This window comes from Haliotis rufescens, unplaced genomic scaffold, assembly GCF_023055435.1.
Source record: "Haliotis rufescens isolate VD_foot unplaced genomic scaffold, xgHalRufe1.0.p SCAF_14, whole genome shotgun sequence".
In the NCBI taxonomy this organism is placed as follows: Eukaryota; Metazoa; Mollusca; class Gastropoda; order Lepetellida; family Haliotidae; genus Haliotis; species Haliotis rufescens.
Window position 1 is genome coordinate 18,759,351 of NW_025963824.1, and position 26,139 is coordinate 18,785,489.

The 26,139-nt window shown below is 48.7% G+C and overlaps 1 protein-coding gene across 5 annotated transcripts in view; it reads right to left on the minus strand.

Moving 5' to 3' along the window:
• Positions 1–26,139, minus strand: part of LOC124122870 (alpha-mannosidase 2x-like) — a 116,353-nt gene that overhangs the window by 32,496 nt on the left and 57,718 nt on the right. For all 5 annotated transcript variants that reach the window (XM_048395098.1, XM_048395097.1, XM_048395099.1 and 2 more), the window contains 5 exons: positions 24,681–24,883; positions 11,329–11,511; positions 11,045–11,153; positions 9,847–9,914; positions 1,405–1,570 (listed from right to left, as the gene is read on the minus strand). In XM_048395098.1, the coding sequence (XP_048251055.1) occupies positions 1,405–1,570; positions 9,847–9,914; positions 11,045–11,153; positions 11,329–11,511; positions 24,681–24,883 (729 nt within the window). The remainder of the gene's footprint in view (positions 1–1,404; positions 1,571–9,846; positions 9,915–11,044; positions 11,154–11,328; positions 11,512–24,680; positions 24,884–26,139) is intronic.

The following is a 26,139-nucleotide window of genomic DNA, read 5'->3' on the forward strand; positions in this document are numbered from 1 at the left end:
TACAATACCGACAGGCTTAACATACCCTGTGTCTGCCCAGAACGGCTCTACCAGAGACAAGATTAACATACCCTGTGTCTGCCCAGAACGGCTCTACCTGAGACAAGATTAACATACCCTGTGTCTGCCCAGAACGGCTCTACCTGAGACAAGATTACCATACCCTGTGTCTGCCCAGAACGGCTCTACCTGAGACAAGATTAACATACCTTGTACTTCAGGCCTGCAGTGCTGTCTGTGTCTGCCCAGATCAACTCTATCTGAGACAAGATTAACATACCCTGTGTCTGCCCAGAATGTCTCTACCTGAGACAAGATTAACATACCTTGTACTTCAGGCCTGCAGTGCTGTCTGTGTCTGCCCAGATCAGCTCTATCTGAGATAATATTAACATACCCTGTGTCTGCCCAGATCAACTCTATCTGAGACAAGATTAACATACCCTGTGTCTGCCCAGAACGGCTCTATCTGAGACAATATTAACATACCCTGTACTTCAGGCCTGCAGTGCTGTCTGTGTCTGCCCAGATCAACTCTATCTGAGACAAGATTAACATACCCTGTGTCTGCCCAGAACGGCTCTATCTGAGACAATATTAACATACCCTGTGTCTGCCCAGAATGGCTCTATCTGAGACAATATTAACATACCCTGTACTTCAGGCCTGCAGTGCTGTCTGTGTCTGCCCAGAATGGCTCTATCTGAGACAAGATTAACATACCCTGTGTCTGCCCAGAACGGCTCTATCTGAGACAATATTAACATACCTTGTACTTCAGGCCTGCATTGCTGTCTGTGTCTACCCAGATCAGCTCTATCTGAGACAAGATTAACATACCCTGTGTCTGCCCAGAATGGCTCTATCTGAGACAAGATTAACATACCCTGTGTCTGCCCAGATCAGCTCTATCTGAGACAATATTAACATACCCTGTACTTCAGGCCTGCAGTGCTGTCTGTGTCTGCCCAGAATGGCTCTATCTGAGACAAGATCAACGTACCCTGTGTCTGCCCAGAACGGCTCTATCTGAGACAAGATCAACATACCTTGTACTTCAGGCCTGCAGTGCTGTCTGTGTCTGCCCAGAATGGCTCTATCTGAGACAAGATCAACATACCTTGTACTTCAGGCCTGCAGTGCTGTCTGTGTCTGCCCAGAATGGCTCTATCTGAGACAAGATCAACATACCTTGTACTTCAGGCCTGCAGTGCTGTCTGTGTCTGCCCAGAATGGCTCTATCTGAGACAAGATCAACATACCTTGTACTTCAGGCCTGCAGTGCTGTCTGTGTCTGCCCAGAATGGCTCTATCTGAGACAAGATCAACATACCTTGTACTTCAGGCCTGCAGTGCTGTCTGTGTCTGCCCAGAATGGCTCTATCTGAGACAAGATCAACATACCTTGTACTTCAGGCCTGCAGTGCTGTCTGTGTCTGCCCAGAATGGCTCTATCTGAGAGTGTATGACTTTGCCTGTAGGGTTCTGGACCTCCACATCCACAGCATTGATGAATACTTTTACGACCTCAGTTCGCTTGCTGGCCATGGAGTTGTACAGAATCACAGACCTTGCAATTGTAAATATCACAATATAAGATAAATGTGTGACACTTTTGGTGAGACAATTCAACTATATACTCAATGTTTCACGTGAATCCTTAATATTACCATAAGGTTACTTTGCATGAAGGAATGTTCAGGCCCTCATTCCTTACAGGCTAGAGTTATTTCCCTTAGACTAGTTGAATCAGCCAGAGAGGTGGTTCTGCGCATGCTACATATATTTTGATGGCCACATAACATGTCAGTGAGCTCCTCGCCATGTGTCAGGGGCAGCAATGTCTAATGTAGCTCCTTGCCATGTGTCAGTCAGGGGCAGCAATGTCTAATGTAGCTCCTCGCCATGTGTCAGTCAGGGGCAGCAGTGTCTAATGTAGCTCCTTGCCATGTGTCAGTCAGGGGCAGCAATGTCTAATGTAGCTCCTCGCCATGTGTCAGTCAGGGGCAGCAATGTCTAATGTAGCTCCTTGCCATGTGTCAGTCAGGGGCAGCAATGTCTAATGTAGCTCCTTGCCATGTGTCAGTCAGGGGCAGCAATGTCTAATGTAGCTCCTCGCCATGTGTCAGTCAGGGGCAGCAATGTCTAATGTAGCTCCTTGCCATGTGTCAGTCAGGGGCAGCAATGTCTAATGTAGCTCCTCGCCATGTGTCAGTCAGGGGCAGCAGTGTCTAATGTAGCTCCTTGCCATGTGTCAGTCAGGGGCAGCAATGTCTAATGTAGCTCCTCGCCATGTGTCAGGGGCAGCAATGTCTAATGTAGCTCCACGCCACGTGTCAGGGGCAGCAATGTCTAATGTAGCTCCTTGCCACGTGTCAGTCAGGGGCAGCAATGTCTAATGTAGCTCCTTGCCATGTGTCAGTCAGGGGCAGCAATGTCTAATGTAGCTCCTCGCCATGTGTCAGGGGCAGCAGTGTCTAATGTAGCTCCTCGCCACGTGTCAGTCAGGGGCAGCAGTGTCTAATGTAGCTCCTTGCCATGTGTCAGTCAGGGGCAGCAATGTCTAATGTAGCTCCTCGCCATGTGTCAGTCAGGGGCAGCAGTGTCTAATGTAGCTCCTTGCCACGTGTCAGTCAGGGGCAGCAGTGTCTAATGTAGCTCCTTGCCATGTGTCAGTCAGGGGCAGCAGTGTCTTATGTAGCTCCTCGCCATGTGTCAGTCAGGGGCAGCAGTGTCTAATGTAGCTCCTTGCCATGTGTCAGTCAGGGGCAGCAATGTCTAATGTAGCTCCTCGCCATGTGTCAGTCAGGGGCAGCAATGTCTAATGTAGCTCATCGCCACGTGTCAGTCAGGGGCAGCAATGTCTAATGTAGCTCCTTGCAATGTGTCAGTCAGGGGCAGCAATGTCTAATGTAGCTCCTTGCAATGTGTCAGTCAGGGGCAGCAATGTCTAATGTAGCTCCTTGCAATGTGTCAGTCAGGGGCAGCAATGTCTAATGTAGCTCCTTGCCATGTGTCAGTCAGGGGCAGCAATGTCTAATGTAGCTCCTTGCAATGTGTCAGTCAGGGGCAGCAATGTCTAATGTAGCTCCTTGCAATGTGTCAGTCAGGGGCAGCAATGTCTAATGTAGCTCCTGTGTCAGTCAGGGGCAGCAATTTCTAATGTAGCTCCTTGCCATGTGTCAGTCAGGGGCAGCAGTGTCTAATGTAGCTCCTTGCCATGTGTCAGGGGCAGCAATGTCTAATGTAGCTCCTTGCCACGTGTCAGTCAGGGGCAGCAATGTCTAATGTAGCTCCTTGCCACGTGTCAGTCAGGGGCAGCAATGTCTAATGTAGCTCCTTGCCATGTGTCAGTCAGGGGCAGCAATGTCTAATGTAGCTCCTTGCCATGTGTCAGTCAGGGGCAGCAATGTCTAATGTAGCTCCTTGCCATGTGTCAGTCAGGGGCAGCAATGTCTAATGTAGCTCCTTGCCAGGTGTCAGTCAGGGGCAGCAATGTCTAATGTAGCTCCTTGCCACGTGTCAGTCAGGAGCAGCAATGTCTAATGTAGCTCCTTGCCACGTGTCAGTCAGGGGCAGCAATGTCTAATGTAGCTCCTTGCCATGTGTCAGTCAGGGGCAGCAATGTCTAATGTAGCTCCTTGCCATGTGTCAGTCAGGGGCAGCAATGTCTAATGTAGCTCCTTGCCATGTGTCAGTCAGGGGCAGCAATGTCTAATGTAGCTCCTCGCCATGTGTCAGTCAGGGGCAGCAATGTCTAATGTAGCTCCTTGCCATGTGTCAGTCAGGGGCAGCAATGTCTAATGTAGCTCCTCGCCACGTGTCAGTCAGAGGCAGCAATGTCTAATGTAGCTCCTTGCCAGGTGTCAGTCAGGGGCAGCAATGTCTAATGTAGCTCCTTGCCACGTGTCAGTCAGGGGCAGCAATGTCTAATGTAGCTCCTTGCCACGTGTCAGTCAGGGGCAGCAATGTCTAATGTAGCTCCTTGCCACGTGTCAGTCAGGGGCAGCAATGTCTAATGTAGCTCCTTGCCATGTGTCAGTCAGGGGCAGCAATGTCTAATGTAGCTCCTCGCCATGTGTCAGTCAGGGGCAGCAGTGTCTAATGTAGTTCCTTGCCACGTGTCAGTCAGGGGCAGCAATGTCTAATGTAGTTCCTTGCCATGTGTCAGTCAGGGGCAGCAATGTCTAATGTAGCTCCTCGCCATGTGTCAGTCAGGGGCAGCAATGTCTAATGTAGCTCCTTGCCACGTGTCAGTCAGGGGCAGCAATGTCTAATGTAGCTCCTTGCCATGTGTCAGTCAGGGGCAGCAATGTCTAATGTAGCTCCTCGCCATGTGTCAGTCAGGGGCAGCAGTGTCTAATGTAGCTCCTCGCCATGTGTCAGTCAGGGGCAGCAATGTCTAATGTAGCTCCTTGCCATGTGTCAGTCAGGGGCAGCAATGTCTAATGTAGCTCCTCGCCATGTGTCAGTCAGGGGCAGCAGTGTCTAATGTAGCTCCTTGCCATGTGTCAGTCAGGGGCAGCAATGTTTAATGTAGCTCCTCGCCATGTGTCAGGGGCAGCAATGTCTAATGTAGCTCCACGCCACGTGTCAGGGGCAGCAATGTCTAATGTAGCTCCTTGCCATGTGTCAGGGGCAGCAATGTCTAATGTAGCTCCTCGCCATGTGTCAGGGGCAGCAATGTCTAATGTAGCTCCTCGCCATGTGTCAGTCAGGGGCAGCAATGTCTAATGTAGCTCCTTGCCATGTGTCAGTCAGGGGCAGCAATGTCTAATGTAGCTCCTTGCCATGTGTCAGGGGCAGCAGTGTCTAATGTAGCTCCTCGCCACGTGTCAGTCAGGGGCAGCAGTGTCTAATGTAGCTCCTTGCCATGTGTCAGTCAGGGGCAGCAATGTCTAATGTAGCTCCTCGCCATGTGTCAGTCAGGGGCAGCAGTGTCTAATGTAGCTCCTTGCCATGTGTCAGTCAGGGGCAGCAGTGTCTAATGTAGCTCCTCGCCATGTGTCAGTCAGGGGCAGCAGTGTCTAATGTAGCTCCTTGCCATGTGTCAGTCAGGGGCAGCAATGTCTAATGTAGCTCCTTGCAATGTGTCAGTCAGGGGCAGCAATGTCTAATGTAGCTCCTTGCAATGTGTCAGTCAGGGGCAGCAATGTCTAATGTAGCTCCTGTGTCAGTCAGGGGCAGCAATGTCTAATGTAGCTCCTTGCCATGTGTCAGTCAGGGGCAGCAGTGTCTAATGTAGCTCCTTGCCATGTGTCAGGGGCAGCAATGTCTAATGTAGCTCCTTGCCACGTGTCAGTCAGGGGCGGCAATGTCTAATGTAGCTCCTTGCCATGTGTCAGTCAGGGGCAGCAATGTCTAATGTAGCTCCTCGCCACGTGTCAGTCAGAGGCAGCAATGTCTAATGTAGCTCCTTGCCAGGTGTCAGTCAGGGGCAGCAATGTCTAATGTAGCTCCTTGCCACGTGTCAGTCAGGGGCAGCAATGTCTAATGTAGCTCCTTGCCATGTGTCAGTCAGGGGCAGCAATGTCTAATGTAGCTCCTCGCCATGTGTCAGTCAGGGGCAGCAGTGTCTAATGTAGTTCCTTGCCACGTGTCAGTCAGGGGCAGCAATGTCTAATGTAGTTCCTTGCCATGTGTCAGTCAGGGGCAGCAATGTCTAATGTAGCTCCTCGCCATGTGTCAGTCAGGGGCAGCAATGTCTAATGTAGCTCCTTGCCACGTGTCAGTCAGGGGCAGCAATGTCTAATGTAGCTCCTTGCCACGTGTCAGTCAGGGGCAGCAATGTCTAATGTAGCTCCTTGCCATGTGTCAGTCAGGGGCAGCAATGTCTAATGTAGCTCCTCGCCATGTGTCAGTCAGGGGCAGCAGTGTCTAATGTAGCTCCTTGCCATGTGTCAGTCAGGGGCAGCAATGTCTAATGTAGCTCCTCGCCATGTGTCAGTCAGGGGCAGCAATGTCTAATGTAGCTCCTTGCCATGTGTCAGTCAGGGGCAGCAATGTCTAATGTAGCTCCTCGCCATGTGTCAGTCAGGGGCAGCAATGTCTAATGTAGCTCCTCGCCATGTGTCAGTCAGGGGCAGCAATGTCTAATGTAGCTCCTTGCCATGTGTCAGTCAGGGGCAGCAATGTCTAATGTAGCTCCTCGCCATGTGTCAGTCAGGGGCAGCAGTGTCTAATGTAGCTCCTTGCCATGTGTCAGTCAGGGGCAGCAATGTCTAATGTAGCTCCTCGCCATGTGTCAGGGGCAGCAATGTCTAATGTAGCTCCACGCCACGTGTCAGGGGCAGCAATGTCTAATGTAGCTCCTTGCCATGTGTCAGTCAGGGGCAGCAATGTCTAATGTAGCTCCTTGCCATGTGTCAGGGGCAGCAGTGTCTAATGTAGCTCCTCGCCACGTGTCAGTCAGGGGCAGCAGTGTCTAATGTAGCTCCTTGCCATGTGTCAGTCAGGGGCAGCAATGTCTAATGTAGCTCCTTGCCATGTGTCAGTCAGGGGCAGCAGTGTCTAATGTAGCTCCTTGCCACGTGTCAGTCAGGGGCAGCAGTGTCTAATGTAGCTCCTTGCCATGTGTCAGTCAGGGGCAGCAGTGTCTTATGTAGCTCCTCGCCATGTGTCAGTCAGGGGCAGCAGTGTCTAATGTAGCTCCTTGCCATGTGTCAGTCAGGGGCAGCAGTGTCTAATGTAGCTCCTTGCCATGTGTCAGTCAGGGGCAGCAATGTCTAATGTAGCTCCTTGCAATGTGTCAGTCAGGGGCAGCAATGTTTAATGTAGCTCCTCGCCATGTGTCAGTCAGGGGCAGCAATGTCTAATGTAGCTCCTCGCCATGTGTCAGTCAGGGGCAGTAATGTCTAATGTAGCTCCTTGCCACGTGTCAGTCAGGGGCAGCAATGTCTAATGTAGCTCCTCGCCATGTGTCAGTCAGGGGCAGCAATGTCTAATGTAGCTCCTTGCCATGTGTCAGTCAGGGGCAGCAGTGTCTAATGTAGCTCCTTGCCATGTGTCAGTCAGGGGCAGCAATGTCTAATGTAGCTCCTCGCCATGTGTCAGGGGCAGCAATGTCTAATGTAGCTCCTTGCCATGTGTCAGTCAGGGGCAGCAATGTCTAATGTAGCTCCTTCCCAGGTGTCAGTCAGGGGCAGCAATGTCTAATGTAGCTCCTTGCCATGTGTCAGTCAGGGGCAGCAATGTCTAATGTAGCTCCTCACCAGGTGTCAGTCAGGGGCAGCAATGTCTAATGTAGCTCCTTGCCATGTGTCAGTCAGGGGCAGCAATGTCTAATGTAGCTCCTTGCCATGTGTCAGTCAGGGGCAGCAATGTCTAATGTAGCTCCTTGCCATGTGTCAGTCAGGGGCAGCAATGTCTAATGTAGCTCCTTGCCATGTGTCAGTCAGGGGCAGCAATGTCTAATGTAGCTCCTCACCAGGTGTCAGTCAGGGGCAGCAGTGTCTAATGTAGCTCCTTGCCATGTGTCAGTCAGGGGCAGCAATGTCTAATGTAGCTCCTTGCCATGTGTCAGTCAGGGGCAGCAATGTCTAATGTAGCTCCTCGCCATGTGTCAGTCAGGGGCAGCAATGTCTAATGTAGCTCCTTGCCATGTGTCAGTCAGGGGCAGCAATGTCTAATGTAGCTCCTTGCCATGTGTCAGTCAGAGGCAGCAATGTCTAATGTAGCTCCTTGCCATGTGTCAGTCAGGGGCAGCAGTGTCTAATGTAGCTCCTCGCCATGTGTCAGTCAGGGGCAGCAATGTCTAATGTAGCTCCTCCCCATGTGTCAGTCAGGGGCAGCAGTGTCTAATGTAGCTCCTTGCCATGTGTCAGTCAGGGGCAGCAATGTCTAATGTAGCTCCTCGCCATGTGTCAGTCAGGGGCAGCAATGTCTAATGTAGCTCCTCGCCATGTGTCAGTCAGGGGCAGCAATGTCTAATGTAGCTCCTCACCAGGTGTCAGTCAGGGGCAGCAATGTCTAATGTAGCTCCTTGCCATGTGTCAGTCAGGGGCAGCAGTGTCTAATGTAGCTCCTCGCCATGTGTCAGTCAGGGGCAGCAATGTCTAATGTAGCTCCTCCCCATGTGTCAGTCAGGGGCAGCAATGTCTAATGTAGCTCCTTGCCATGTGTCAGTCAGGGGCAGCAGTGTCTAATGTAGCTCCTCGCCATGTGTCAGTCAGGGGCAGCAGTGTCTAATGTAGCTCCTTGCCATGTGTCAGTCAGGGGCAGCAATGTCTAATGTAGCTCCTCGCCATGTGTCAGTCAGGGGCAGCAATGTCTAATGTAGCTCCTTGCCATGTGTCAGTCAGGCGCAGCAATGTCTAATGTAGCTCCTTGCCATGTGTCAGTCAGGGGCAGCAATGTCTAATGTAGCTCCTCGCCATGTGTCAGTCAGGGGCAGCAATGTCTAATGTAGCTCCTTGCCACGTGTCAGTCAGGGGCAGCAATGTCTAATGTAGCTCCTTGCCACGTGTCAGTCAGGGGCAGCAATGTCTAATGTAGCTCCTCGCCATGTGTCAGTCAGGGGCAGCAATGTCTAATGTAGCTCCTTGCCATGTGTCAGTCAGGGGCAGCAGTGTCTAATGTAGCTCCTTGCCATGTGTCAGTCAGGGGCAGCAATGTCTAATGTAGCTCCTCGCCATGTGTCAGTCAGGGGCAGCAATGTCTAATGTAGCTCCTTGCCATGTGTCAGTCAGGGGCAGCAATGTCTAATGTAGCTCCTCGCCATGTGTCAGTCAGGGGCAGCAATGTCTAATGTAGCTCCTTGCCATGTGTCAGTCAGGGGCAGCAGTGTCTAATGTAGCTCCTTGCCATGTGTCAGTCAGGGGCAGGAATGTCTAATGTAGCTCCTTGCCATGTGTCAGTCAGGGGCAGCAGTGTCTAATGTAGCTCCTTGCCATGTGTCAGTCAGGGGCAGCAATGTCTAATGTAGCTCCTTGCCATGTGTCAGTCAGGGGCAGCAATGTCTAATGTAGCTCCTCGCCATGTGTCAGTCAGGGGCAGGAATGTCTAATGTAGCTCCTCGCCATGTGTCAGTCAGGGGCAGCAATGTCTAATGTAGCTCCTTGCCATGTGTCAGTCAGGGGCAGCAATGTCTAATGTAGCTCCTTGCCATGTGTCAGTCAGGGGCAGCAATGTCTAATGTAGCTCCTCGCCACGTGTCAGGGGCAGCAATGTCTAATGTAGCTCCTTGCCACGTGTCAGTCAGGGGCAGCAATGTCTAATGTAGCTCCTTGCCATGTGTCAGTCAGGGGCAGCAATGTCTAATGTAGCTCCTCGCCATGTGTCAGTCAGGGGCAGCAATGTCTAATGTAGCTCCTTGCCATGTGTCAGTCAGGGGCAGCAATGTCTAATGTAGCTCCTCGCCATGTGTCAGTCAGGGGCAGCAATGTCTAATGTAGCTCCTTGCCATGTGTCAGTCAGGGGCAGCAATGTCTAATGTAGCTCCTCGCCATGTGTCAGTCAGGGGCAGCAATGTCTAATGTAGCTCCTCGCCATGTGTCAGTCAGGGGCAGCAGTGTCTTATGTAGCTCCTTGCCATGTGTCAGTCAGGGGCAGCAATGTCTAATGTAGCTCCTCGCCATGTGTCAGTCAGGGGCAGCAATGTCTAATGTAGCTCCTCGCCATGTGTCAGTCAGGGGCAGCAATGCCTTATGTAGCTCCTCGCCATGTGTCAGTCAGGGGCAGCAATGTCTAATGTAGCTCCTCGCCATGTGTCAGTTTAAAAATGTGATGTATCTGCTTAATCCAAAACACAATTGTGGGAGTCTGAGCGATAACTGCCAACTCGTATGGCCGCTTGGTCAGCTAAAGCATGATGTGGTGAGAAAATCACAGATAACAAATCTCCCTTACCTAAAGCTCTCTGACAACTCCATGACTGTCTTGTCTGGCAGAGAATCATGGGATTCCCTCAACTCATCCTGAAACACAGAAGACCTGTTATACAAACACGGAAAACCTGTTTTACAAACACAGAAGACCTGTTATAAAAATACAGAAGGTCTGTTATACAAACTCAGAAGACCTGTTATACCAACTCAGAAGACCTGTTATACAAGCTCAGAAGACCTGTTATACAAGCTCAGAAGATCGGTTAAACAAACTCAGAAGACCTGTTATACAAACTCAGAAGACCTGTTATACAATCTCAGCTTTACACACACATGGCTCCTCACATCGCCAGCTTTACACACACATGGCTCCACACATCGCCAGCTTTACACACACATGGCGCCTCACATCGCAAGCTTTACACACACATGGCGCCTCACATCGCAAGCTTTACACACACATGGCTCCTCACATCGCAAGCTTTACACACACATGGCTGCTGACATCGCAAGCTTTACACACACATGGCGCCTCACATCGCAAGCTTTACACGCACATGGCTCCTCACATCGCCAGCTTTACACACACATGGCTCCTCACATCGCAAGCTTTACACACACATGGCTCCACACATCGCCAGCTTTACACACACATGGCTCCTCACATCGCCAGCTTTACACACACATGGCTCCTTCCATTGCAAGCTTTACACACACATGGCTTCACACATCGCCAGCTTTACACACACATGGCTTCTTACAGAAACCCTGCTGCACAAATATTGGAACCCATGAAGATCCAGGCTAGAATACATCTTCAGCAACCCATGCTTGCCATAAAAGGCCATTGTGCTTGTCGTAAGAGGCGACTTATGGAATGGGTGGTCAGGCTCGCTGACTTGTTTGATGCATGTCATCGTATCCCAATTGCATGGATTGATGCTCATGATATCAATCAATGGATTGTCTGGTCCAGACTAGATTATTTACAGACTGCCGTCATATAGCTGGAATATTGCTGAGTGCAGCATTAAACAACAAACAAACAAATACAAAACCAATATGGGTGAAACTAAAATGTTGCTAAAATATGCAGACTTCTTTTAATGATACAATTTCTGGGATGATCGAAGCAGATGAGGAATGCACCTTGCCAGAGACAGGCAGGAAGCTATTATTGAGGTGAGCTAAATAGGCCACCGTTGCGGCATGGAACTGACCACATTGAAGTAGTATGTCTTGTCTTTGTAGTCATTCTTCTCGGCAGCAAGTAGGTACGTGGCACACTCTACTATCAAGCGTTTCAGATGTGCCAGGGACTCCACTATCCTACAACACACAAAGTGTATCAACATAAATCAGACAGTTAGACCAAAGAGACCAGCGTTGTAAACACTGCACATAATGGCAACATATTCCAATATGAATAACAAAGAAGTCTGAAATAGCCTGTACATTTACTTTCCTATCTACATTCTAGGAATATTGCAACAAACTAACTGACCTGTTGCCGTAGTCCACAACCACAAAGTCCTTGGCTGTGCCGGTGATGCCATCGTGGTGCTGGAACAGCCCCAGCGCCCGCCGCGCTGTCACCAGGTGGCTCATCATCTCCACGGACGGAAAGGCTGATGATGTAAACTTCCTAGCATATGACTGGGCCATGGAAAATATCACTTCTGCAGACCTACAAGCAATATGACAGCACTCATCAAAAGCAGTGAAAACCTAACAGCTCTGTACCTCGCTTTATAATTATAGCTAATTTTATTTGAAATTAATATCTAACAGCACATAGAAGTATTAGCAAAATCCAGAGGAACACAGAGTTCCCCTTTACACTAAAGGGCTGAGGGTATGCCAAGTTATTTATTTTAAACAAATCTTTTTAGGTTCTCAAAATGATCCCTTCTATTATGCTAACAAAAGAGAGATAGTGACAGTGGAGCTGGATAGTGATAGTGAAGCTGGATAGTGATAGTGAAGTTAGATACTGATAGTAGAGCTATATACTGATAGTGGAGCTGGATACTGATAGTGGAGCTGGATACTGATTGTGGAGCTGGTTACTGATAGTGAAGACGGATAGTGATAGTGAAGCTGGATACTGATAGTGAAGCTAGATACTGATAGTGAAGCTAGATACTGATAGTGAAGCTAGATACTGATAGTGGAGCTGGATAGTGATAGTGGAGCTGGTTACTGATAGTGAAGCTAGATACTGATAGTGAAGCTGATACTGATAGTGAAGCTGGATACTGATAGTGAAGCTGGATACTGATAGTGAAGCTGGATAGTGATAGTGAAGCTAGATACTGATAGTGAAGCTGGATAGTGATAGTGAAACCAGATACTGATAGTGAAGTTGGATAGTGATAGTGAAGCTGGATACTGATAGTGAACCTGGATACTGATAGTGAAGCTGGATAGTGATAGTGAGGCTAGATACTGATAGTGAAGCTGGATACTGATAGTGAAATTAGATACTGATAGTGAAGCTAGATACTGATAGTGGAGCTGGATACTGATAGTGAAGCTAGATACTGATGTGAAGCTGATAGTGAAGCTACATACTGATAGTGAAGGTGGATACTGATAGTGATGCTGGATACTGATAGTGAAGCTGGATACTGATAGTGAAGCTAGATACTGATAGTGAAGCTGGATAGTGATAGTGAAACCAGATACTGATAGTGAAGCTGGATAGTGATAGTGAAGCTGGATACTGATAGTGAAGCTGGAAAGTGATAGTGAAGCTGGATACTGATAGTGAACCTGGATACTGATAGTGGAGCTGGATAGTGATAGTGAGGCTAGATACTGATAGTGGAGCTGGATAGTGATAGTGAAACTGGATACTGATAGTGAAACTAGATACTGATAGTGAACCTGGATACTGATAGTGGAGCTGGATAGTGATAGTGAGGCTAGATACTGATAGTGGAGCTGGATAGTGATAGTGGAGCTTGATACTGATAGTGAAGCTTGATACTGATAGTGAAGCTGGATACTGATAGTGAAATTAGATACTGATAGTGAAGCTAGATACTGATAGTGGAGCTGGATACTGATAGTGAAGCTAGATACTGATGTGAAGCTGATAGTGAAGCTAGATACTGATAGTGGAGCTGGATACTGATAGTGAAGATGGATAGTGATTGTGGAGCTGGATACTGATAGTGGAGCTAGATACTGATAGTGAAGCTGGATACTGATAGTGAAGCTAGATACTGATAGTGCAGCTGGATAGTGATAGTGAAGCTGGATAGTGAAAGTGGAGCTGGATACTGATAGTGAAGCTGGATACTGATAGTGAAGCTGGATACTGATAGTGAAGCTAGATACTGATAGTGAAGCTAGATACTGAAAGTGAAGCTGGGTACTGATAGTGAAGCTGGATAGTGATAGTGGAGCTGGATACTGATAGTGGAGCTGGATACTGATAGTGAAGCTAGATACTGATAGTGAAGCTGGATAGTGATAGTGGAGCTGGATACTGATAGTGGAGCTAGATACTGATAGTGAAGCTGGGTACTGATAGTGAAGCTGGATACTGATAGTGAAGCTGGATAGTGATAGTGAAGCTCGATAGTGATAGTGAAGCTGGATACTGATAGTAAAGCTGGATAGTGATAGTGAAGCTGGATAGTGATAGTGAAGCTGGATAGTGATAGTGAAGCTAGATACTGATAGTGAAGCTGGATACTGATAGTGAAGCTGGATAGTGATAGTGAAGCTGGATACTGATAGTGGAGCTAGATACTGATAGTGGAGCTGGATACTGATAGTGGTGCTGGATAGTAATAGTGAAACTGGATACTGATAGTGGAGCTGGGTACTGATAGTGAAGCTGGATACTGATAGTGAAGCTGGATAGTGATAGTGAAGCTCGATAGTGATAGTGAAGCTGGATACTGATAGTAAAGCTGGATAGTGATAGTGAAGCTGGATAGTGATAGTGAAGCTGGATACTGATAGTGAAGCTGCATAGTGATAGTGAAGGTAGATACTGATAGTGAAGCTGGATACTGATAGTGAAGCTGGATAGTGATAGTGAAGCTGGATACTGATAGTGGAGCTAGATACTGATAGTGGAGCCGGATACTGATAGTGGTGCTGGATAGTAATAGTGAAACTGGATACTGATAGTGGAACTGAGCTGATAGTGGAGCTAGATATTGATAGTGAAGCTACATACTGGTAGTGGAGCTGGATAGTAATAGTGAAGCTGGATACTGGTAGTAGAGCTGGATAGTAATAGTGAAGCTGGATACTGATAGTGGAGCTGGATACTGATAGTGAAGCTAGATACTGATAATGAAGCTGGATAGTGATAGTGAAACTGGATAGTGATAGTGAAGCTGGATACTGATAGTGAAGCTGGATAGTGATAGTGAAGCTGGATAGTGATAGTGGAGCTGGATAGTGATAGTGAAGCTAGATACTGATAGTGAAGCTAGATACTGATAGTGGAGTTGGATAGTGATAGTGGAGCTAGATACTGATAGTGAAGCTAGATACTAGTAGTGAAGCTAGATACTAGTAGTGAAGCTGGATAGTAAAGCTAGATACTGATTGTGAAGCTAGATACTGATAGTGAAGCTGGATAGTGATAGTGGAGCTGGATACTGATAGTGAAGCTTGATACTGATAGTGGAGCTAGATACTGATAGTGAAGCTAGATACTGATAGTGAAGCTGGATACTGATAGTGAAGCTAGATACTGATAGTGGAGCTAGATACTGATAGTGAAGCTAGATACTGATAGTGAAGCTAGATACTGATAGTGAAGCTAGATACTGATAGTGGAGCTAGATACTGATAGTGAGCTAGATACTGATAGTGAAGCTGGATACTGATAGTGAAGCTAGATACTGATAGTGGAGCTAGATACTGATAGTGAAGCTAGATGCTGATAGTGAAGCTGGATACTGATAGTGAAGCTTGATGCTGATAGTGAAGCTAGATAGTAAAGCTAGATACTGATAGTGAAGCTAGATACTGATAGTGAAGCTAGATAGTAAAGCTAGATACTGATAGTGAAGCTAGATACTGATAGTGGAGCTAGATACTGATAGTGGAGCTAGATACTGATAGTGGAGCTAGATACTGATAGTGAAGCTAGATGCTGATAGTAAAGCTAGATAGTAAAGCTAGATATTAATAGTGAAGCTAGAAAGTCATATGGAACAATTGTTAATAATTCTAAGAGTACTACCTCCAGTACAGATATTCCATAAATCCTTATTTTGGCTTCAATCACACTAACTGAAATTTTCAGATTTTTAAGGAAGTTCTCTTCACTGTCAATTACACACAACTAGTTGTCGCCAACTAGTCTTGGAACTACCCAAGCCATGACATAATGGCGGAAACCTCACTTTTTTCCCTCATCTCCTACTAGAGGTAGATGAATTGGGGAGGTGGAAGGAGTAATTTGTTTGTAATAGAGGTAGTATTCTTAGAATTATTAACAATGATAACCATTGTTCAATAATTTTTACGAAACTTCTACCTCTATTACATATGTGCCAGAATATACCAGAGAGCCCCAGTGGGATCTGCCTCTGGTAACTTCCTGTGCAATTGACAGTAATCCTCTTCTGGAAACCATAATGTCCTGATTCTCATCCTACTGAGATAATTTCCTCTGAAATTCCCCTGGAGGACTTGAAAATCAGAAATTATGTCAATAATCAGACAAATATATCACTAGATTTACCGTTATATCTGCTGATTTTGACCATAATTAACCTGGATTAGTGACCTATAATACCAGCGATTATGTCACTTCCAGTTCTGACGTCACTTCCAGTTATGACGTCACTTCCCCTTTTTGGTAATGATGTCTTTCTAGGTCTACCTCATGGTTACAAGAATTTGTTCAGCTATTTCCGGTGCTGACGTCACTTCCGGTCGGGATGCTGCTTATCACATGTTCTCTGTGAGTCCACCAAAGGAGGTCTGGTAGCCAAATAGGAGAAGCTGAGACTGGAACTCTGGCCCCTTCGATCGTATAGAGTTTACCCATGTCTGGAGAGGTCATGTCCTGTAGAGATGTCAAGTTGCCTAGCAGAGACATCCACCACCTCAGCGACTTGCTGGGTTGACTTGAGATTGATTGGATCATCTTTAAAGTCTTGTTGAATGAATCCTCTGGAGGACATAGATATCCCCTGTCTAGCTGGAATCTTGCTCCGATGTATATAATGTCTTGGACCGGAGTGGTCTCTGACTTTGCTGGATTGACTAGGAAACCTAGGAAAGTCATAACCTGGACCAAGAATATCATGTTCTGATGAAGCTGATTTTTCCCATGGATTCGAACTAGCTGGAGATGTGCGAACATAATGACTGGCGCTGTAATTCTGGTGAATAGCAAAGGTGCTATTGCTATCCTGAATGGAAAGACTAGGAATTTGTAACGTCAGCCATTGATTGCGAAGTGTAGATATATCCAAGATGATGTGTGTATCGGGACGTGAAGATATGCATCTGTAAGATCTAGGCTGATAAGCCAGGCTCCATTCTTCAACATCGACTGCAACTTCCGTATGGATTCCATCTGGAATTTTGGAGGTGGCACCAGATATCTCTTGTTGAGGATCTTTAGATCTATTATCATCCTCATCTCGGTTGTGTTGTTTTTCAGGACTAAAAACCTTTGGTGTTGTTAGACTCTTTTAGTTCCAAAATAGCTCACTTCTTTAGTAGTTTCCTGACAGCCAATTCTGCAGCTACAAACTTGGCACCGGGCTTGTTCAGGCTCGGATGTTTCCTGAAGTGTAGCTTGTAACCGTGAGCCACGACGTCTAGAATCCAGTGGTCGGGCGTAACTTGCTTCCAATTTTTGGCATATGACAGAAGGCACCCTCCCACTGGGCCCAGAGTCAATGTTTTGTTTTGTTTTGTAACCAGAGTACGTTATCGAAAAAGTCTATAGCGTCGGAGGAGGTTGTAAGGAAGTCAGAATTTTCTTTCCCCTCTGCCGCTTGATCTTCCACAGGGATTACTGTAAATCTTGAAATCAATGCGAGCGTGAATTAAATGCGAAAAATGCGAGTGGTCTTTGCTCGCATTTTTAAACATCGCATTTATATCAACAATAAGACATTTTGGATAGCAAAAATACCAACTTAGACATACGCTGATGTATTCCACACCACTGTTTATTGAGCAGCACTTGTATATAAAATATATAAATAATGTCATTCAAACACTAATTACGTCCTGTGAAATGTCACTGCTGGGGTCAAGACAAGAGTTCTACTCACTTATGTCGTCACTGATCACACCTGCAAGTCCAGACAGACGTCACCCTTTGTTCTTTGCGACTGCGTCAAAGGCCGACACGAGCCAGCCAGTATGTTCATGTTGGGATTGCGCAATAATTTATAGAAATCCTCATCCAAGTCTTGAAACTCTTCCGTTTCATTGTGAGTCTTGTATAATTGTAGAATTTTCCTATTCGGAATATTCTATAAGTAATACGTTACCACTGTTATACCGAGGCTGTTGTCTCCCACAACTGCTGCTATAGCGAAATCTACCACAGAGATCTCAATTACCTCATGCAGCACGTGCGTAGCCACCTAGCTGCCATGTGACACCCTTCACTCTTGTCTCCTGCGAGAGCAAGTGCTCGGGGGACGGACGGGCGGGCAGCAGCCCAGTGGTAACGTATTACTTATAGAATATTCCGAATAGGAAAATTCTACAAATTACATTAAGTAATACGTTACCACTGTTATACCGAGGCTGACTACCACAGTAGGCGGTGGGGAGCACCTACAACCCGAATCCTGACTGCTAGCGTTCCTTCCGACCAGCGGAAGTAAACACCAAGGCGGAAGCACTCGATGCGCATGCACCTAGCTAGGCGTTACCCTATAGGAATACCAAAGCACTGTCTTGCGCATACCGTAAGGCTCAATCGTCATTGCCAAAACGATTGGTGACTCCAAACGGCCCCACTGGATAGGTATTTCATCGCCGCAGCGGATGAGAACACTGTATCCGCGTGAGCTAAATCTTAGATCAGGTTAAACAGTCGAAAAGAGGGAAATTAATTTCCTTCAGACCGTATATCCCAGAGCAAGCCTACTGAAAGTATGCATTAGGCGCGTGACCTAATTCCAGTATTCGTAAGCATGTATCGCAAGGTTGGAATACACGACAGACAATTAAATGCATAATTGTCAAAATACAAATAAGGACAAAACACACATAAAGCCGCCTCACCTGTGGTGTGAGTGCGCTGGTTTGCAGGACCCCCACTCCTGTACCCACGGCGTGGGAACATTGGAGACGACCCAGATTGACCACCGTGCAAGGACTGACGACTGCGGAGTTTGAAATTGCGCTGGACACACCCCCTAGATGACCGCTTGTGCCGCGATCAGCGGCCCAAGACGGTGCACCCCCTCCACGTCTTCATCAGAAACCTTTCTGAGGTAATGATTGGCAAAAACCGAGTCAGAACGCCAGTAACAACCTCGTAATATTCTGTGAACAGAGATATTCGAGTGTAGGGCAAATGTTGCCGCTAGCACCCTGATCTCGTGCGGGTTTGACCCCGCTACCGGTAACCCCCGAGACCGGTACGCCAGATTGATGACAGAACGAAGCCACAACGCAATCGAGTTGCGAGTTATGTCAACCGTGCGATTAGGGTTACACGATATGAACAGACGGTCACGCCCTTGTCTACGTTCATTCGAAGCCTTAAGATAATACTTAAGGGCCCTAACCGGACACAGCGCTCTGTCCTCAGTATCAGCAGGATGTAAGATTTCTTTGAGTGATCTTACAGTGAATTCTCTCTCCGCTTGCCCGACTCTCTGATTCTTGGCGACGAAGCCCATGAGCAGGCCCAGGCGGACCGCTCCTTCGTCACCCCTATCGAATCGTACCTTGGCGACATCGAGTGCATGAATTTCGGATACACGTGCCGCCGTGGCAAAGGAGAGGAGAAATGCTGTTTTCCAAGTCACATGCCGGAACGAAGCACTATGCAAGGGTTCATACGGAGCTTCCGTAAGTGATTGCAACAGGCCGGTGCCCGAAGGCGGCCCTTCTTAAGATTGTGCTGTTTGAAACCCTTGATAATACCCCGTATCACCGGCTCTTTGGAGAGACTGGTACCCATAGCAACGTCCCGTACCGTAGCAACGGACGAGACATAGTTGGCAATGGAACCCCCGGAGAGTTTCCGGGTCTCTCGCAAGTGAGACATGAAACGAGCAATATCCTGCACAGATACCGTATCTGGCGAATGAATGTGATGTTTACAACACCACTTCGTGAAAATAACCCAACGTGCATTATACACCTTCTGGGTAGAATCACGATGCATACTAACGTATGCCCGAGACGCCCGGCGAGAAAAACCTTTACTCCTCAGACGCTCGGTGACAACATCCACGCGTGCAGATTGAACTGCCCTGCGTTTGGATGAAGCTGACGGGTGTGAGGGTGGATCAAGAGATCCGGTCTCACAGGCAGTGGGAGGGGCGACTGCGTGACCTGGGTCAGCAAGTCGGGGTACCACGATCTGTTCGGCCACATGGGCGCGATCATTAACATTCGACAGCGAACTCCTCGAAGCCGGCTTAGAATGTGTGGTATCAACGCTGTCGGCGGGTAAGCATAAGCGTCCAAGCCCGTCCAGTCTAACGCGAGAGCATCGTGATCGATGGCCCTCGGGTCCGGGACTGGTGATACAAACAACGGGAGTTGATTGTTGAACCGCGTTGCGAACAGGTCGACCATCGGACGACCCAAACGTTCGCACAGCCACTGAAACACTACTGGGTTCAGCATCCACTCTGTGGGGCTCGGATCCCGAGGCCTCGATAGAGCATCGGCCAGTACGTTCCGCACACCTGGGATGTGACGGGCGCGTATCTGGCACGGGACACTGTCCACCAGAGCGTAAAACTCGAACGTGAGATCGAGCAGCGAGTGACTGTGGGTTCCCCCCAGTTTGTTCACATAGGACACTACCGTCGTGTTGTCGGTCGCCAGCATGAGCCGGGCGTCGACGAGACGATGCTTCCAGTGATTGACTGCGTTGATCACTGCCTTGAACTCGAGACAATTGATGTGAAGACCTAGTTCGTCTACGCACCACAGCCCCGAGCTCACCTCCCCCTCTAGATGGGCGCCCCAGCCCACTAGAGAGGCGTCTGTATACAGGTTCAACGTGGCCCGGTAGGGCCGCATAGAGACTCCTGATAAGACATTGTAAGGGACCGTCCACCACTCCAGATGCGGTCGGAGCCGATCCGGGAGGGTGACGGTCGCACTGTTCACCTCCGTTGCTAACAACTGGATTAAAAACCGTTGCAGCGGGCGGAGTTGGAGACGACCCCGTACGGTGCAGTCCTGGGCTGATACAAGTAGCCCTAACAGCTGTTCCCAAAAGTGAACAGTCTGTTGCACCGCTAAGACTTTGGCAATCATCGCCTGAATTTTGTACAGGTCTGGGGGGACAAATAGGCGATGGGACACCGTGTTGAACCGACCTCCGATGAACTGCAAGTTCTGAGAAGGGGTTAACTCGCTCTTGGGGAGATTGACAATCCACCCCAATTGCTCCAAGAGCCGACGTGCGAAAACGAGATGGCGTGACAGGGTGTCCGACATTCGATTTGCTACTAGCGAGTCGTCCAGGTACGCGAAGTACCGGACACCCCTCCGGTGGAGGAACCCCACTATGGGGGTGGTTAACCGGGTGAACAGCCAGGGAGCGGACGAAAGACCGAATGGGAGTACAACCCACTCGTAGTGCCTGCCTTGAAAGACAAACCTGAGATACCTGTGATGATCCGAGTGAATCGGAACATGCAGATAAGCATCCTTCAGGTCGATTGAAGCTAGCCAGTCGGCCGGCATGATCAGTGCTTTCAGGTCCGTCAAGCTCAACATTCTGAACTTGGGCGGCTTGCGCAGGTAGAACTCGTTGAACGATTTCAAGTTGTGAATCATTCTGAGTTCGGCACTGTCCTTCTTGGGAACGAGAAATATCCTGGAGTAAAACCCCGGTGTTATTTCTGGTAGAGCTAACTCCCGAACTGCCCTCTTCTCCACCAACCTGCCGATGGCATCGGCGAGGAAGGGAAGATCGGTTTCCGAATAGAAACCTGCCGACGGGGCAACGGTGAGCGGCGGATTCGCTTTGAGATCGAGCCGAAAGCCGTACCGAATCGTGTTGACCACCCACGGGTCGTCGAACACTTGTTCCCAATTCTCCCAGTAAGTCTGGAGTCTGGCTCCCACTGGGGAAAGAGAGGGGGGCCGGACGGGCTGCGGCAGGCGCAACTGTCCAGGGCCGTGTGACTCGGGTTCGCCTACGGGCCAACCGAAGTTGGCGCTGTCGGCATACGAACCCCTCCAATGAGAGTCACCTGGAGGGGCCCTTGCCGTCCTTAGACGACTTGGGCTTCCCCAAGTTCCCCTTCTTCCCGCGAAAGGGCTGCTGAGAACCCTTACCGGAGCCCTCAGAGCGGGGCTTCTTCCCGGAGGAAGAAGGACCCGACCCCTTAGGCCTGCCGGACGCAGCAACCTGGCGCCTATGCAAGGACCCCACAAGATCCAGTGTGTGCCGAGAGGCCTCGGCAGACACAGCGGCCTGTTGTTCCTTCAGAACCCCAGGGATCTTGTTATTAAACAGGGTCCGAGCAGACCAAGGCTGTGAAAGGAGCACCTCCTGATTGGCAGCGTCCAACCCTGAAGCAACCAGATACGACTGGCGCCGAAGAAAATGGCACGTGCCGGAAACAAAGGCCGAAGCCCCGGCAACGTACTCCAGGGAAGCATTCAAACCGAGCAAGCAGTTGTAAATGCGCTGGTCACGGTCCGTGGGAGAACCTTCGACCAGACTGGCCGCCGCAGCCAGGTATGTGTCTCCGTGAGACATAGCCAGCATGGAGTGTCGAGCGAGGGTGTCCAGCTGTTGCAGGGTACCTTGCGGTACCGTGGCAACCGGTGGGGCACGGACCCCCAAACGCTCCACATGGGCTTCCGCAGAAGGACCAGCCTCGGGAAAGGCAAGGTCATGAACTGGGAAAGACCCTTTTCTCCACGACGGGGGAGGTAACGGGAGACCCCGACCGGAGGCAGCCGTGAAGGCTTTCTCCAAAGACGGCTTAATCCCGCGCAGCAAGGTTGATGCCGGGAAAGCCTTGTCGGACGACTCGTCGTATACCTCGGAGGAACCCACGGAACCGTGGATACCCCGCGGTATCGGCAGGGGCTTTGGCATGTCCTCGAAGAGGTCATACACCATGGCCACGCGGTCCTTAACCGATAGCGGAAGCAACGGTTCGGGGGAAGGACCGGTAACCCAGCAGCCGGCGCCGTACCGGTGGACCCCGCATCCGAACCCGCGGCCACCGAAGAGGCCGGGGACGGAACAGCCAGCGGCCTATCTTGCGATAAGGCCGCCAGCTTGGAGTCCACAATTTGCGACAACAATGCGGCGACGGAAGCCCCAGACAGCCCGAGGGCCGCAAGGGGATCCGCCGCAGCCGACAAGGAGGTGCCCGCACGGGGGCCCCGACCGGACGAACCGGCCACCACAGGGGTGGAAACGGACTGCGCGCACAGCCGGTACCGCTCAAACTCCGCAGGTCCCAGACCTTCGCACAGGGTGCACCGTGTTTCCTCGCAAGGAACCCTGCACCGCGGGCAACGATCGTGGGGATCCCGGGACGACAAAAACTTTCTGCACACCCCACAACTCCGAGGAACAGGGGTAGAGGGGGTGGAGACAGGGGACATATCCATGTCAGACATTGATTGTTTTCTAGAAACAAAGAACAAAACATGGTTACAACGCACGCACCACAATGATTCACAAACGAACATTTTCACAAGAAAATAAACGAGCAATGTGAACATATAACATACACATAGAACTTTTACTAAAGAAATAAGTTATGTTAACCCCCAAAACATACAAGAACAGGGGAAACGTAAAACACAACGTGCATACGCGAACCCCGCAAGTATATAGAAAAAAGGGCGGGAAAAATTTTCCGTTTGGGGGGGAAATTATAACCAAGCGTAGCTACCGCAACGCCCCATAAAAGCACAGTTTATTAGAGAATAAACGATAATAAATATCACCAAATCTTCAAGGAACGCTTCAGCAGGAGAAAACACGTCTTGCTAAGCAGACGAAGGAGACAAGAGTGAAGGGTGTCACATGGCAGCTAGGTGGCTACGCACGTGCTGCATGAGGTAATTGAGATCTCTGTGGTAGATTTCGCTATAGCAGCAGTTGTGGGAGACAACAGCCTCGGTATAACAGTGGTAACGTATTACTTAATGTAATCTTCCGTTTCATAGGTGGAAGAGGTAGACGTTCATCATGCTTGAGTTTATGGATGTTATCCATCGATTGGTCTACAACCTTGCCTGCGTAGCTGGGCCAAGGTAACGTCTGATGAATATGCTGAGATGGAGCAGGCGCATGACATCCACAGTATTCTGGCATCTGGAGTGGTGAATCCTCTGTCACATGTGGCTGAAGTGAAGGCATAAGGTGGTAAAGTTCTTTGATCAGTTCCACAAAAGTGTAGCCTTCGCTGTAACCTTGTTTGGGGTGAGTTGTCAAGTTCCTCCAAACCCTCTGATTCCGACTCTGAGTAACCTTGGGAATCTCCCGTGGGGGGTCGATAATCGTATCCCTCAGGTTCTGCCCCGTAGAGCTCGTCATCCTCCGGTGACCATGATTCTGGTCTATATCTCCCTGAGGCTTGTAACCCGTGCATAATGGTAGCAATGCGGTGGCTGGCCGGCTGGGTAATCCCATGGAGTCTTGAGTCTTGGCTTGAGTCCTGTTGGACGGTCAAACGCTAAGCCGTGGTCGGTAGGCTGGGTAGCCGTGCGTGGCTGGCCCATGGCGGCCGTACGGTGTCTTCGCGGTTGGCTGGCTGGACGGCTTATCAGTCGGTTGCTATGGCGTGGTGGCTTGGTTGTAGTTGCCTGTCCATGGATACCGTGCAGTTCCCGTACGGTGTTGTTAACTGTGCTAGCTGGCTTGGTGACTGGTCTATGGGTTGGCGACCAGGAGCCACGCCTTGGTCCGTGGCCTGGCCCCCGGCCGTGGATGAACATCTGGTAGTCTTTGCCAGAGCTCCCGTCTCCATCTAAGCATCCATATCGGACAGTTTTGCTTCTCGTATGTCCTTCATCATCTCCTTCATCATCTTCTGCTCTTCTCTCAGTAGCTGTTGTAGGAGAGAGCAGAAGATGATGGGGTCGCTGGAGAGGGAGGCACTAGGGTAGACGGTGATTTTTCAGTGGTGATCTTCTGCACTTTCACGGTAGTTACTAGTTGTGTGTAAAAGACAGTGAAGAGTAAAATCTGAAAATTTTAGTGAGTACGATTGAAGCCAAAATACAGGATTTATGGCAGATATGTAATAGAGGTAGAAGTTTCGTAAGAATTAGTGAAGCTAGATACTAATAGTGAAGCTAGATACTGACCCACTATCAGTATGTTCACCAGAGTGTTATCACATACCTCAAATAACCCACAATCAGTATGTTCACTAGTGTGTTATCACATACCTGAGATGACCCACTGTCAGTATGTTCACCAGTGTTATCACATACCTCAGATAACCCACCATCAGTATGTTCACCAGAGTGTTATCACATACCTGAGATGACCCACCATCAGTATTTCACCAGAGTGTTATCCCATACTTCAGATAACCCACTATCAGTATTTCACCAGAGTGTTATCACATACCTGAGATGACCCACCATCAGTACGTTCACCAGAGTGTTATCACATACCTGAGATGACCCACTGTCAGTATGTTCACCAGTGTTATCACATACCTGAGATGACCCTCCATTAGCCTGTCCAGGTGTTTGTAGAAGGGCCTAGAGGTGAAATATCCGCTCCAGTAGTGATCATCACGGTCAGCATAAGTGAAGAAATCTCCGCTGAGCACTGGGATGCTCTTGGGCTGTGCCCCTACGTCTACCCCCATAGTCTTGTATAGAGTGTTGAAGTAGTCAGACAATGTACCAAACTGCATCTGTGAGAACAGGATTGTGTGTTGTCAGACAATGTACTGAACTGCATCTGTGAGAACAGGATGTGTGTTGTCAGACAATGTACAAAACTGCATCCGTGAGAACAGGATTGTGTGTTGTCAGACAATGTACTGAAATGCTTCTGTGAACAGGATTGTGTGTTGTCAGACAATGTACTGAACTGCATTCGTGAGAACAGGATTGTGTGTTGTCAGACAATGTACTGAAATGCTTCTGTGAACAGGATTGTGTGTTGTCAGACAATGTACTGAACAGCATCTGTGAGAACAGGATTGTTCGTTGTCAGACAATGTACTGAACTGCATCTGTGAGAACAGGATTGTGTGTTGTCAGACAATGTACTGAACTGCATCTGTGAGAACAGGATTGTGTCTCGTCAGACAATGTACTGAACTGCATCTGTGAGAACAGGATTGTGTGTTGTCAGACAATGTACTGAACTGCATCTGTGAGAACAGGATTGTGTGTTGTCAGACAATGTACTGAACTGCATCTGTGAGAACAGGATTGTGTCTCGTCAGACAATGTACTGAACTGCATCTGTGAGAACAGGATTGTGCGTTGCTAGACATTTTACTGAAATGATTCTGTGAACAGGATTGTGTGTTGTCAGACAATGTACTGAACTGCATCTGTGAGAACAGGATTGTGTGTTGTCAGACAATGTACTGAACTGCATCTGTGAGAACAGGATTGTGTCTCGTCAGACAATGTACTGAAATGCATCTGTGAGAACAGGATTGTGTTGTCAGACAATGTACCAAACTGCATCTGTGAGAACAGGATGTGTGTTGTCAGACAATGTACTGAACTGCATCTGTGAGAACAGGATTGTGTGTTGTCAGACAATGTACTGAACTGCATCTGTGAGAACAGGATGTGTGTTGTCAGACAATGTACTGAACTGCATCTGTTAGAACAGGATTGTGTGTTGTCAGACAATGTACTGAACTGCATCTGTGAGAACAGGATGTGTGTTGTCAGACAATGTACTGAACTGCATCTGTGAGAACAGGATTGTGTCTCGTCAGACAATGTACTGAACTGCATCTGTGAGAACAGGATTGCGTGTTGTCAGACAATGTACTGAACTGCATCTGTGAGAACAGGATTGTGTCTCGTCAGACAATGTACTGAACTGCATCTGTGAGAACAGGATTGTGTGTTGTCAGACAATGTACTGAACTGCATCTGTGAGAACAGGATTGTGTGTTGTCAGACAATGTACTGAACTGCA